The sequence below is a fragment of the Phacochoerus africanus genome, chromosome 8 (assembly GCF_016906955.1).
Source record: "Phacochoerus africanus isolate WHEZ1 chromosome 8, ROS_Pafr_v1, whole genome shotgun sequence".
Lineage (NCBI taxonomy): Eukaryota > Metazoa > Chordata > Mammalia > Artiodactyla > Suidae > Phacochoerus > Phacochoerus africanus.
In genome coordinates, this window is record NC_062551.1 from 103,073,585 (window position 1) to 103,088,199 (window position 14,615).

The 14,615-nt window shown below is 39.2% G+C and overlaps 1 protein-coding gene across 1 annotated transcript in view; it reads left to right on the forward strand.

The window, feature by feature from the left end:
- MYOM1 (myomesin 1) overlaps positions 1-14,615 on the forward strand; it is a 144,318-nt gene that overhangs the window by 29,030 nt on the left and 100,673 nt on the right. Inside the window, exons 4-5 of the mRNA XM_047793800.1 lie at positions 5,010-5,241; positions 6,219-6,376. Coding sequence (XP_047649756.1) covers positions 5,010-5,241; positions 6,219-6,376 — 390 coding nt within the window. The remainder of the gene's footprint in view (positions 1-5,009; positions 5,242-6,218; positions 6,377-14,615) is intronic.

Here is a 14,615-nt window from a genome sequence, read left to right on the forward strand (position 1 = left end):
AACGAATTCAGCAAAGTAGCAGGGTACAAGATTAACATTCAGAAATTAGTCTCATTTCTAATTGTATACTAACAATGAAATATTAGAAAAGGAATATAAAAATATAATACCTTTTAAAGTTGTGCCCCTGAATAAACCTGACCGAGGAGGTGAAAGACTTAAATGCTGAGAATTATAAAACACTAATCAAGGAAATTAAAGAGAATTCAAAGAAATGGAAAGATATTCCATGCTCCTGGGTCAGAAAAATAATATTGTAAAAATGGCCATACTACCCAAAGCAATCTACAAATTCAATGCAATCCCTATCAAATTACCCATGACATTTTTCACAGAACTAGAACAAACAATCCAAAAAAAATTTTTAAGTTGATTTTTAAAAAATTTAAACAGTCCAAAATTTTATATGGAACCACAAAAGACCCAGAATTGCCAAAGCAATCCTGAAGAACAAAAACCAAGCAGGAGGCATAACTCTCCCAGACTTCAGGCAATATTACAAAGCCATAGTCATCAACACAGTGTGGTACTAGTACCAAAACAGACATATAGACCAATGGAACAGAATAGAGAACCCAGAAATAAACTCAGACACCTATGGTCAATTAATCTTCAACAAAGGAGGCAAGAATATAAAATGGGAAAAAGAGTCTTTTCAGCAAATGCTGCTGGGAAACCTGGACAGCTGCATGTAAATCAATGAAACTGGAACACATCCTCACACCAAAAATAAACTCAAAATGGCTTAAAGACTTGTATGTAAGGCAAGACACCGTCAAACTCCTAGAAGAGAACATAGGCACAATGTTCTCTGACATTATCCTTATAAATGTTTTCTCAAGTCAGTCTCCCAAAGCAATAAAAGCAATAAATAATCCAATGGGACCTAATCAAACTGACGAGCTTTTACACAGCAAAGGAAACCATAAAAAAACCAAAGACAACTTACAGAATGGGAGGAAATGGTTTCAAATGATGCAACTGACAAGGGCTTAATCCCTAAAATATACAAACAACTTATACAACTCAATAGCAAAAAAGCCAACAACCCAATGGAAAAATGGGCAAAAGACCTGAATAGACATTTATCCAAAGAAGATATACAGATGGCCAATGGCACATGAAAAAATGCTCAACATCACTCATAGAGAAATGCAAATCAAAATTACCATGCGGCTCCACCTTGCACCAGTCAGAATGGCAATCGTTAATAAGTCCACAAATAACAAATGCTGCAGTGGGTATGGAGAAAAGGGAACCCTGTTCCCTTTGGTGGGAATGTAAATTGGTACAACTACTATGGAAATCAGTGTGGAGGTACCTCAGAAAACTAAATATAGAACTACCATATGATCCAGCAATCCCACTCCTGGGCATATATCCAGACAAAACTTTCCTTGAAAAAGACATGTACACCCGTGTGTTCACTATAGCGCTAATCACAATAGCCAAGACATGGAAACAACCTAAATGTCCATCAACAAATGAATGGATTAAGAAGATGTGGTATATATACAATGGAATACTACTCAGCCATAAAAAAGAACAAAGTAATGTCATCTGCAGCAACATGGATGGAACTAGAGACTCTCATACTGAGTGAATTAAGTCAGAAAGAGAAAGACAAATACCATATTATATCACTTATACTGGAATCTAATATATGGCACAAATGAACCTTTCCACAGAAAAGAAACTCATGGTCTTGGAGAACAGACTTGTGGTTGCCAAGGGGGAGGGGAAGTGAGTGGGATTGACTGGGAATTTGGAGTTAATAGATGCAAACTCTTGCCTTTGGAATGGATAAGCAATGAGATCCTGCTGTATAGCACTGGGAGCTATATCTAGTCACTTATGATGGAGCATGGTAATGTGAGAAAAAGAATGTATATATGTATGTGTGACTGGGTCACCCTGGTGTACAGTAGAAAATTGATATAGCACTGTAAACTAGCTATGATGGAAAAAGTAAAAATCACTTAAAAAAATTTACCTTCTAGGTTTTGTTTCTGACTATCATTTATTTTTCTTCCTTGTTACTGCTGCACCTGCTGCATACAAAAATTCCCAGGCTAGGGGCCGAATCAGAGCTTCAGCTACCAGCCTATACCACAGCCATGGCAACACCAGATCCAAGCCATGTCTGCAACCTATGCTGCAGCTTGTGGCAATGCTAGATCCTTAACCCACGATTGAGGCCATGGATTGACCTCACATTCTCATGGACGCTATGTGGGGTTCTTAATCTGCCAAGCAACAATGGGAACTCCTCCTTCATTTTTTATGTGGAGCCATCTCCTATAGTCCATTACTATGAAAATAATACACTTCATAATGGTGTTGACAGTATTAACAATCTACGAGGATGAGGAAGAGATGAACATTTGTTGAGTACCTATGGTTTACCAGGAATCATTCTAGGTGCATTGTATAATCTATCTTGCTAAATCCTCCGTATAGCCCTAGAGAGGTATTATTATCAATTTTTGGACAAGAAAATCAAGGCTCAGGGACTTGCTGAAAGTCACATGGCCTGTAGTGGAAGAGCTGAGAGTCCCCCTAGGGATTAGCAAATGCAATTATAGTATGCTTCTGGAAAACTCGGTTTCTTCTGGATGGTGCTTGGAAATTTCACTTTTTACAGTCTGATAATAGAGTTCACTTTGTGTCAGCAACAGATTTTAAGTTGAAATCATCAGAGATAGAGTATTGGGAAGGCTTTAAATTCATTTTAAATTTGCAGTAATGTGTTTTTTGTCAGCAGGTTAGTGTCATATTCTTACTCTTGTACCCAGATAATAGCAGGGCTGTCAGTGACTGTCCCAGGTCAGAAATATTCTTTTAAGTGTCCTTGAGCTCTTTTGTGACATAATTACAGTTTGTTTGTTTTCAAAGTTTAGCTTATTGGCAAATGGAAAAGGCTAGGAAGCAGTGACTCCATTCTGCCCTCTTAGAGCTATGTCTACATGTCCACGATTAGAGGGAATATGAGTTTAAACTTCTCTCATGCAGAGTGGTCTCAACTTGGGGCCAGATTAGCATTGAAAAGAATCTGTTACTATATACATTGAATCATGTTACAAACCTCATTTCAAATCTCTATATTGTATATGAACCTCTATAGAGAATTCCAAGCGATTCTCAGGACGTTTGTATGGTATTCACTTATTAATTTGTTCCCTTCCTATCTCATTCAAAAAAAATAGAGGTAATTATGTTAGGACACTAAGCTAAAAGTCTTCCATTTTCCTTTTCTACCCCTAAATTATAGCATATAACTTCCTTGATGGAGACTACTTATTAATATTTGGAGAGATAGAGAGAAGGAAAAAATGAAAACTTAAAGTTTAGTAAAACACAAAGTAGACTAATCTTATCTACCAGATAGTTTGTTAGTATTCCATGAGAAATTCCAAACTTGGGCAAATGTTGAGTCCTACTCCTCAGCAAAATATATAGATTCAGGTACCAGGAACTTGTGAACACTATGGCAGTGTTTGCTTAAATTTTGAAGTGATTCGTATAGGAAAAACAAATGCACAAATATGCCTTAAGAGGTCTCAGGAGACTCAATTTCAAGACAATCTTCAATATAATCAATATACTCCTCACTGAAACATCTAATAGAATTGACAGCAAATGTATTGAAGGGGCTTTAAAATAATCCAAATATTTTATTTTTATTTTTACGACTGCACCTGCAGCATATGGAAGTTCCTGCGCCAGGGGCTGAATCAGAGCTGCAGCTGAGGCCTACACCACAGCCACAGCAACACTGGATCCAAGTCACATCTGCAACCTATGCTGCAGCTTGTGGCAACACTGGATCCTTAACCCACTGAGCAAGGCCCACATCCTCACAGAGACAACGTCATGTCCTTAGCCCACTGAGCCATAATAGGAACTCCTAATAATCTAAATTTTTTGTTTGTCTGTTTTTTAGGGTCATACCCGTGCCATATGGAAGTTCCCAGGCTAGGGGTCGAACTGGAGCTGTAGCCGCTGGCCTACACCACAGCCACAGCAATGTGGGATCCAAGTTGAGTCTGTGAACTACACCACAGTTCATAGCAACACCAGATCCTCAACCCACTGAGTAAGACCAGGGATCAAACCCACATCCTCATGGATACTACTCGGGTTCATAACCGCTGAGCCATGACCGGAGCTTCATAATCCAAATATTTTAAACAATATTACTAAATCACAGCATAAATCCTATCATAAATTATTACATTAGGCACAGCACTTTTGGTTGTAACCACTTACTTGCCATCATCGTCATCAATTATGAATAAAAACAAGTCACTTTTGTAAGCATCAACACCTTAATTGTGAATTTTATCATTTCTTTACATCAGGGCTATATGCAAGCACAAATGAAGATTGTTATATTAAATACACACATGCACACTCACACACAACCTTTATTGTTGTGGAAAGGAAACCTGGTAGGCATAATGATGTCACATAAATTTAGATCTTATTTATGTGTGCAGCTGCGCTGGGCAACACATTACACCATATGAGTTACAGAATCCAGATCAAGCATATGGTCATAAATGAGGATCACAGCCACACAACTGTCGGTCGTTTTACAATATGATCTTTCCTGGAAGGATATCATAACTTGATCTTTTATTACAGACTAAATCATATTTAAACACACTAAGGAAACCAAAGAAATGACCTTGGGCAAGTTATCTAACTTCTCTGTGTGTTGTTACCATTTATCTAAAGTAGAAGGATAATGAGAATGTGTGTAAAAAACACTTGGCAAAGCACTGAGGTCATGATAGGACTTATTATTGTAGTTGTTATTATTTGTTAAGGTGACAGTCACTTCCACACTTGAAGAGTTAAATCCTATTTACCACATTTTTCTACATCAGGTTTTCTTTGGGCATGGTGCCTGATGTCTAAGGTCTGGAACTTTGAACTTGGTAAAACTGGGCAATCTTATCATGGCCATCCCACAATACCAATATTTTGCTGTTGTTATATTTCAGCCAAGTGCATGTCAGTGGGATTACAGACACAGAAGAAGAAAGAATTAAAGAAGCTGCTGCTTATATAGCTAAGAGGAAACTCCTTGCTAGTGAAGAAGGAATCACAGCAGCCAAACAGTCCACAGTATCCAAACAGTCTACATCCACACTTCACCAAGAGGAAGCTTTTGAGAAGAAGTCAAGGAAAGTTGCAATTCGAGAAAAGGCGGAACACCTGGCGCTGAGAAAAACAGTAAGAAAAGGCTTTTTTTTTTTTAATTTTTATTTTTTGTCTTTTTAGAGCTGCGCCTGTGGCATATGGAGATTCCCAGGCTAGGGGTTGAATTGAAGCTATAGCCCCTGGCCTACACCAGAGCCACAGCCAACACAGGATCCCAGCCACGACTGCAACCTACAACACCACAGCTTACAGCAATGCCGGATGATTAACCCACTGAGCAAGTCCAGGGATAAAACCTGTGTCCTCATGGATGCCAGTCAGATTCATTTCCGATGAGCCACAATGGGAACTCCAGAAAAGACAATTTAATATAATTTACAAAGTAGAAATGTATGTAACAGTGTGTGTGTGTGTGTGTGTGTGTGTTGATGTAGATTAGTTTGTTTTGTTTTGTTTTTCACAACTGCAGCTGTACCATATGGAAGTTCCCAGGCCAGGGGTTGAATTGAAGCTGCAGCTGGCCACAGCCTCAGCAACACCAGTCTGAACCCCATCTGCAACCTATGCCACAGCTTGAGGCAACGCCAGATAACCCACTGAGTGAGGCCAGAGATGGAACCCACATCCTCATGGACACTATGTCAGGTTCTTAACCTGATGAACCACAATGCAAACTCCAAGATTAGTTGGTTTCAAATAAAGAAATATGTGGTCTTGTGGAGAAACAAAACTAAAGGGAAAAGACATCAAAATGTATAGGTCAAAGAAAGACAAACTTAATAGTTCTAAATTCCGTGAAATTTTAGGTTCTACAGAAATTAAAGTTCTTGAAGAACCTTAAGACATCCACCTTAGGGAAGCAAAATATGTTGTCAGGTTTGAATGTTAAATATTAAGTGATATGTCCGTTTTTTAAAGGGCCAAGGAGAATGCGTTTGATCTGATTATAGAAGTAAGGGTCCAAATGGAAAAAAGATCATATCAATTTTTACATTTCATTTTTGTAGCACACATTACTTTGATTTCATAATATGTTGATTTTTTTTCAGTTAGAAGAAACTGAGGCATATCATCGAAAGTTGAATGAAGATAATCTTCTCCATGCTCCTGAATTTGTCATTAAGCCTCGTTCCCACACTGTTTGGGAGAAAGAAAATGTAAAACTACACTGCTCTGTAGCTGGCTGGCCAGAACCTCGTGTCACATGGTATGCTATTTTTGTGAAAACTTCTCAGAGAATCCATTACTCAAAGTGTGGCATTATGAGTAGGTAAAAGTCAATGAAAGCATTTTTAAGTTTGTGTAGGTTTTTTTGTTTTGTTTTGTTTCGTTTTGTTTTTTTTGGGGGGGTTGTACCTATAGCATAAGGAAGTTCCCAGGCTAGGGGTCGAATGGGAGCTACAGCTGCTGGCCTACACCACAGCCACAGCAACGTGGGATTGGAGCCATGTCTGCAACCTACACCACAGCTCATGGCAAGGCGAGATCCTTAACCCACTGAGCGAGGCCAGGGGTAGAACCCACATCCTCATGGATACTAGTCAGATTGGCTTCTGCTGCGCCATGATGGGAACTCCTGTACAGATTTTTTAAATAGTGAAGAAAGTATACTGGGAATACTTTATGTATGAAATGAAAGATAAGTCTTGTATCCATTCTGATTTACTGTGACCCTTTATAATCCTATTATACAAATGGGTCTTTATCTTACATAAAGTGTTAAAACTTAGTCTGAATATTTAGTTGTTATCATCTTGTGATCAGAAACTATACCACCTTTTAAAAAGTCATTAAAACCCAGAGAACTCCAACTCACCTTCTCCTGTGAGCTGAGATCTTAATCCTAAACCAGAAAGCCAGAAAGAGGGGATTGGATGGGAGCTGTTACTAATATGGGGCCTGAAGAAGTTTTCATTCCATAAAAAGTAGGCACACCTTCTCTCCTTCCATTATATATCCTATTGCAATGGTCAGTGATTTTGTCATCTGTAAACTCAGAACTTTCCTGTCATATGTCATGAATGCCTGCCACAGGGGAGCAGAAGTCTGAAGGGTATTGTGAACCAGTTAAAAAAGGTGTTTTCTGACTTATTCTTTGACAGGGGTATTTTGCATGCTGTGTTTTTATCCTCCCGAGTGTGGTTTATGCACCCTCTGTCAGAGTATAAGCACTACACAGAGTGGCATTGTCACCCCCAGAGCCCCTGTCTCTTCCTCTCTCCAATTATTTCTAATGTTCGGATATCAGGGTAGCATAATGGTGGTGTCTGACAAGATAAACCATTACCTAAAGTTATCTTAAGGAGCAGGTGGTGACTTAAAAAAAAAAAAAAATCACCTATGATATCAACCTGCCTGTGAAAATGTTGCATTTACTTATAATTTTTCTTGTATGTAAACTCTTTTCAGGGTTCTGGAGTTTGATAACCAAAGCCAACTCTGTATTATCAAGTATACAAAGTAACAGAATAATAGTACAATAGTAAATGAAGATGAGAAAAGTAGGAACATATTTCAATGAAAATGTTTTCAAAAATCGATTTACAGGCTTTAAAGTATAGAAGTATACTGTAATAAGTTAGAAATCAATCCACTTTTGCCCCATCTTTCTCTCTGATTATAGAGTTGCACAAATTAGACTATTAAAGGGACATTTCCTCTTAAAAAAACTAACTCCCACCTCAGAAAAAATTCAAACTTTCCTATAGAAATGCATAAAGAATAACAATTTTTTAGCTCCAAGAAATATTATTTGATAAGTAAAAAAATCTCATCTTTCATGAATTAAAATGTACTACCAATGCATGAATAACTGGAATCCTACAATAGATGTATTAACTACACAATGTCATATCTCTGTTTTCCTGATTTTGAAAAATCAGAGTAAAAGATTTTCAAAAGAATACAAAGTAATCTCTTGGAGATAAATATTAATTTCTTAAGCATTTATTTATTCTATTAAATACACAGAGACCAGAATACAAACCTGCCGTGTACCACCAATGGTGTTACTAAGCCAGAGTGATGGAGTTCCATGAAGGCAGAGCTCAAAGTCTGTCAGAAATTAAACTCTTTACATCGTGTTTTGTGGACTGAAAAAGGAGTGATTTAAAAACAAGCAAAAAACGAGTTCCTGTCGTGGGTCAGTGGAAACAAATCTGACTAGCATCCAGAGGACACAAGTTCAATCCCTGGCCTCCCTCAGTGGATTGAGGATCTGGCGCTGCCATGGACTGTGGTGTAAGTTGCAGACTTGGCTCGGATCTGGTGTTGCTGTGGCTGTGGCATAGGCCAGCAGCTGTAGCTCCGATTCGACCCCTGGCCTGGAAACCTCCAAATGCCACAAGTGCAGCCCTAAAAAGACAAAAAAAATAAAAGAATTAAAAAAATAAAAACAAGCAAAAGAGATTAAAAACTCCACAGAGAAAATAGGAGATAATCAAATGTCAACCCTTAGAATTCCAGTCAAATTGAAAAATAGAACTACTGTCAATTATCAGTTATTCTCACTAATGCAGCTGAGAAAAGTATGATTGACCCCTCAAACTTCACATTTCGCTTAGAAATATTTATTTCCTTAACATGTGAATTTTATGGCCTAGGGGCTCATTTTGATAATAATAAAAAAAGACGCATAGATAAGAGTTATCTCAGGAACAATTCAGGAGGCTGGTTGTTGACTGGAGCAAGCCTTTTCTAGTACCTGAACCCCCTTTAGTGCTTGGAGAAGGTGAATCCATTCTTTATCAAAAATTCTTCCAGCAGGGATGGATCAGAGCATTTCATAGACAATTCCATTGCCTCACAAGTCAAACAAGAAGTAAATATGAAAAAAAAGAACCAGTGGACCACTAAAAAAAAATTCACCTTACTTTAGCGAGCAAGATTTGCCCTGGATAAGCTGAAATTTGGACAGTCAGCAAGCAAATAACTGAAAATTGGCTGTGTCAATAAATAAGGTCAGATCCAAGTTTTATGGGGTATGAAGTTTACACAATTTGAGGATCACTCTTTACAAAGAAGACAATAAAGTTAGTTGTATGCATTAGGCTCAGAGCCTGAAACTTCAGCTTCACTGGTTTCATGGAGTAAACTTCCAGGTGGGATTAGTATACCTTCCTGGACATGCTGCCTTTGTAAAAATAATCATGAAGTGAAACTAATTTACTTTGTAACTTGCTGGTACACAGTATGCAATCTTCAGTGAGCATCCTTCCCCTCAGGGAGCAGGGAACCCACAACCCAAGCAAAAGCTACAGTTGTTGATTAAATTTCTGGTATTTATGCCTCTTTTATAACCAACTATAGCTTCCTGGGCCTGACACTGAATCCAAGTCTGAAAGAAATAATTGGGAATTACCTTCCTAAATAGACATTAAATTAAGTCCTTAGCCATGACTTTCAAAGGCCTGTGTACCTTGGTCCCTTAGACTCCTTTCCAAAGAGGGTCTGGTTCCAAGTTTCCACTGGGCACCCTTGGGTCATGGAAGTCCCTGAGGTCCAAGAAGTGATGTCAACATACAGCAGCTGCTCTTTGGCCAACTCCAGTGCTGACTAAATCTGTCCAGATGGAATCTGATGGTACCCAGGGAACACGTATTACTCATCACAGCTGATGTGGAGATGCTGAGCTGCACCGACCTGTCCCCAGCTCACTTTCAGAGCAGAAGGAAGCCTTTGGGTTTTGGCTCTAGTAGAAAAGCTAGTTTCAGAGAATGGCCACAGAGAAGCTGTTCATCCAGAAGGAGGGCTTTGTCAACATAGAAGGAGAAATATGTATTAATGAAAATATTCAGAAATAAAGGAAAGCCATTGTTTTCACTGAAAAAAATAAAAGCTGTTTTACTTAATAGGCTATATTTACATAATAACATATAATAGACTACATATTGGCTTAAAGGGGGAGGAAAAACACTTATATTTATATCCATCTTACTTGCATAAAGAAGCTCTAGGAGGATACATGAGAATCTAAGGGGAACAGTTAGTTTGGGTAGGAGCCAGGTGAAGGCAGACAGGTTTGAAGAAGGAAAAAATTCTCTGGGAACCCTTATATTTTCTGGTTCTTCTACCATATACCTGTATTGTCTAGTAAGATTATAAAAACTGTATGAAATAGAGGAGGAAAGTTCTCTTTAAAAGGAGAGAATTAATTTTACACTTTTTTTTTTTTTTAAAGAGCCAAATTTAAATGCATTTTCAGGTCAAAGTCTAGATCAGTTTTGTCATTGCAAATCTAGATTGTAATCTGCAGGGAAATTCATGAAAACTCACTGGAGCAATGTGTTGATATTAGTGAATAGAAACCATTCATTCACTCACTCAATACCCATGTTTTCGGATTTGTTTGTTTTGGATACTGGGCTAGATCCTCAAGTAAGACATTTAAAATACATGTTTGGAATTTTTCACATTTTCCCTTAATGACGAATGAAGAAATTTGTCATTAAGCATGATAATGGTTCAAAACCTGGAATAAAGTAGTATGAGAAATGCGGTTTAGGAAGTCTGGAGATTTGCAAAAGTCTTATTCTATTTTTGTAAATTATGAGAATTTGTAAATTCCATACTAGAATCCTGTATTAAGTTTGTTTACAAGATGAGAGTTTTTCACAATGCATTTAAATTTAGCAGTTACTACCATATTATCTTAGGAAAACAACCTACATTTAAAATAGTTAAAACTGGAGTTCCCGTTGTGGCTCAGTGGTACCGAACCCAACTAGTATCCATGAGGATACAAGTTCAATCCCTGGCCTTGCTCAGTGGGTTGGGGATGTGAGCTGTGGTGTAGATCGCAGATGCTGCTCAGATCCCGGCTTTGCTGTGGCTGTGATGTAGGCCGGCAGCTACAGACAGCTCCGATTTGATCCCTAGCCTGGAAATTTCCATATGCCAAGGGTGCAGCCCTAAAAAGACAATAAAATCAAGTAAAATAAAATAGTTAAAACTTTTCTAATTACTTCCCAAGGATGAGGGTTTGGGATATTTTAGGTTTTTCTTATTTAAGTCTAAATTTTACTCTAATGGATCAGATCTCTCTCAGCTAGTTGATTTTTAAAGTGAATAATAGCTCTTTATTCAAGACAATAGTGTGGGATTCTAAGTAGTAGCCACACTTGTGGGGGGGTTGACATGACAAAGATCATGGTGGCAGATACTATTTGCTGCTAACAGAGAAAAGTTAGAGTGACACCCTCTTGCTTGACCATGCTTCATATGGCCAAAGAGCTTTCCCCATAACCCCTTGTTATCAAAGTCAGCCCAGTATCCAAACAGATGTTTGGGGGAATTAAGTGTGTGTTTTACACACAGAAATGAAAAGTATTATTCTAGAAATAGTATAACAGAAGTTCATTAACTAATAGTTCATAGACTCTACATGAAAATTATAAGGAAATGGTGCACATCTAAATATTCACAGGGGAGTTCTTGTCATGGCGCAGTGGAAACAAATCCGACTAGTATCTACAAGGATGCAGGTTCCATCCCTGGCCTCGCTCAGCGGGTTATGGATCCTGCCTTGCTGTGAGCTGTGGTGTAGGTTGCAAATGTGTCTTGGATCCCGAGTTGCTGTGCCTGTGGTGGAGGCCAGCAGCTGTAGCTCCGATTTGACCCCTAGCCTGGGAACTTCCATGTGCTGCAAGTGCGGCCCTAAGCAGCAAAATAAATAAATAAATGAATGAAAATAAATATTCACAGGAATTCAGAAACCTTTTGACAAATAATCCTAGGATGTAGATTATTCTCCAAAATTAGCCGATGACTGGTCAGTTTGCAGTTTTACTTTCCAGAAATAAACTGTGAAGCTTATGCAGAGCAGGCCCCAAATCCTTCTTTTCTTCCCTGACTTCCCTGAAGACAGCCAGTCTCAAATGACTCTGAACCTGAGTGCGACTCTAGGTGAATTTCTTGGAGAATAGTGCTGAATCGCTTCCACATTTAATAATCCTTGTCTTCTGCTTTAAAACAAATGCTTCTTACACTGACATCTGGGTTCCAGGGGGGAGAACGGAAGCTCCTCAAAGTGTGTGCATCTCTGCATGTGCACCTGCGTGTGCCAGGTGGTCACATTAGAGAAGCCATGGGTGTTTAGTCAGGGGGAAGACATTGACTACAAAGCTGGATGGGACTGGAGGGCAAGGAAGGTGAAATGAGCCCGGGAGCTGCAAATGCTGTTTTAATTCAAACCTTACAGAAAATATGAACAACAATTTTTGGACAGAAGCCAAATTGAGTGTCCCTCAGCTGTTCAGTCAAGTAGCACATGCCACACAACCTCGGTGCCATATTGCTCCTCTTCTGTTAGAAGGGAGTGCTGAACACACCCCGGCATAAGAGAAAACTGAGCAAGAGAGAGCTTCTGAGTCAAGTGTGAAATGACAGAAATCAATTCAGTCAGAAGAACACGCCGATTAACATATTCCACTCTGTCATTTGTCAAAACGAGGAATGTTTCCAGTTAGGAGCATCCAGCAGATTTCTTCTTACTGGCCATCTATGATCAAATAGTCCTGTCTGCCTGGAGCCTGTGGGGAGACAGCTGTCTGAGGCCACTTCTGGGCTCTCAGAAAGAGCTAGCAAGTCTCCTAGGGTGGGGTGGAAGATTATGCCCTACACCTGCTGTGCAGCTGCAACTCCTAAGCCAGTCCAACCCTCCCATTGTACATTTGAGGGAACTGGATGAAGAGCCTCTTTGTATGCACTTTTTATTGTATTTTATTTTATTTTACCTTTTTTTTTCTTTTTAGAGCCACATGCGTGGCATATGGAAGTTCCCAGACTAGGAATCAAGTTGGAGCTGCAGCTGCCAGCCACAGCCACAGCAGTGTGGGATCCAAGCCACATCTGCAGCCTGTACCACAGCTCATGGCAATGCCAGATACTTAACCCACTGAACAAGGCCAGGGATCGAACCTGCATTCTCATGGGTACTAGTTGGATTTGTTACCACTGAGCCATAGCAGGAACTCCTGTATGCACTTATTTTAAATTATCTGTATCGTGAAGCATGGGTTTGTCAGAACTTTGTTCCTTTGGCCAGAAATTAGGAAGCACAATTAATCTATGGTGTTAACACAATAACTCTGTTCCACCCAATTTAACAAACACCTAGTGCCTGATAATTGCCTGTGACTCCTAATACCTTGAGAGTGGGAATAGAAGTAAATACAGATCAGACACAACTCCCACATTCAAGGCACTGACAACTTAGTAGAAGTGGCAAATATCCAACCATAATTTGATATATGTTCTATCTTTCCATTTGAATCAAGGAACCCTGATGTGGAAAGGCAGGAACAGTACTGTGTCGGATTTTAGGAAGGGGGTTGTAGAAGCGGCATTTGATCTGAACCTTGAAGAATGAGTTGGGATTTTGCTAGGTTGAGAAGGAGAATGGTACTTTAAAAAATTTTTTTGATTTTTTTTATTAAAGTATGGTAGATTTACAATGTTCTGTCAACTTCTGCTGTACAGCAAAGTGACCCAGTCATACATCTATGTACATTCTTTTTCTCCTATTATCTTCTATCATGTTCTATCACAAGTGCTTGGATATAGTTCCCTGTGCTATAAATCAGGACCTCATTGCTTATCCATTCTAAATGTAATAGTTTGCATCTACTAGCCCCAAACTCCCCGTCCATCTCCCTCCCTCCCCGTCCCCCTTGGCAACCACAAGTCTATTCTCCATGTCCATGAGTTTGTTTGTCCAGATATATGCCCAGGAGTGGAATCGCTGAATCATATGGTAGTTCTATATTAACTTCCATACAGTTTTCCAGCGATTGTAGCAATTTACATTCCCACTAACTGTGTAGGAGGGTTCCCTTTTCTCCACACCCTCTCCAGCATTTGTTATTTGTGGACTTATTAATGACAGCCATTCTGACAGGTGTGAGGTGGTACCTCATTGTTGTTTTGATTTGCATTTCTCTAATAATCAGTGATGTTGAGCATTTTTTCATGTTTCCATTGGCCATCCGTGTGTCTTCTTCAGAGAAATGTCTATTTAGGTCTTCTGCCCCCTTTTTTCCCCTTCATTTTCCAGATGAAGAAACCCAGGCATGGAGAGGTTAAGTAACTCGCCCTGGCTGTCACAGCTGGGACAGAGCTAGGATTCGAACACAGACAGTCTGGCTCCTGACAACACAGGATGCTTCCATTTCCCAACTGTTCTCTACTCAGCTACATTTTACTTCTTCAGATTTCTGGAAATGGTTATAAGGAGGTTTTGGAGGAGGGAAGGTGATGGAAAGGAACAAAAAGAAAGGAAATAATCTTAGTCCCTTCTTCTCCCTGGCTCACACACTCATCACCCACCTTTCCCACAAGCCCTATGTCCCTAAAACGCATATTCAATTTCTATACTTTTAAAAATGTACCATTCTCTTCAGCATGTGGTGCTGGGAAATTTGGACAGCTGCATATACATCAGTGAAAAC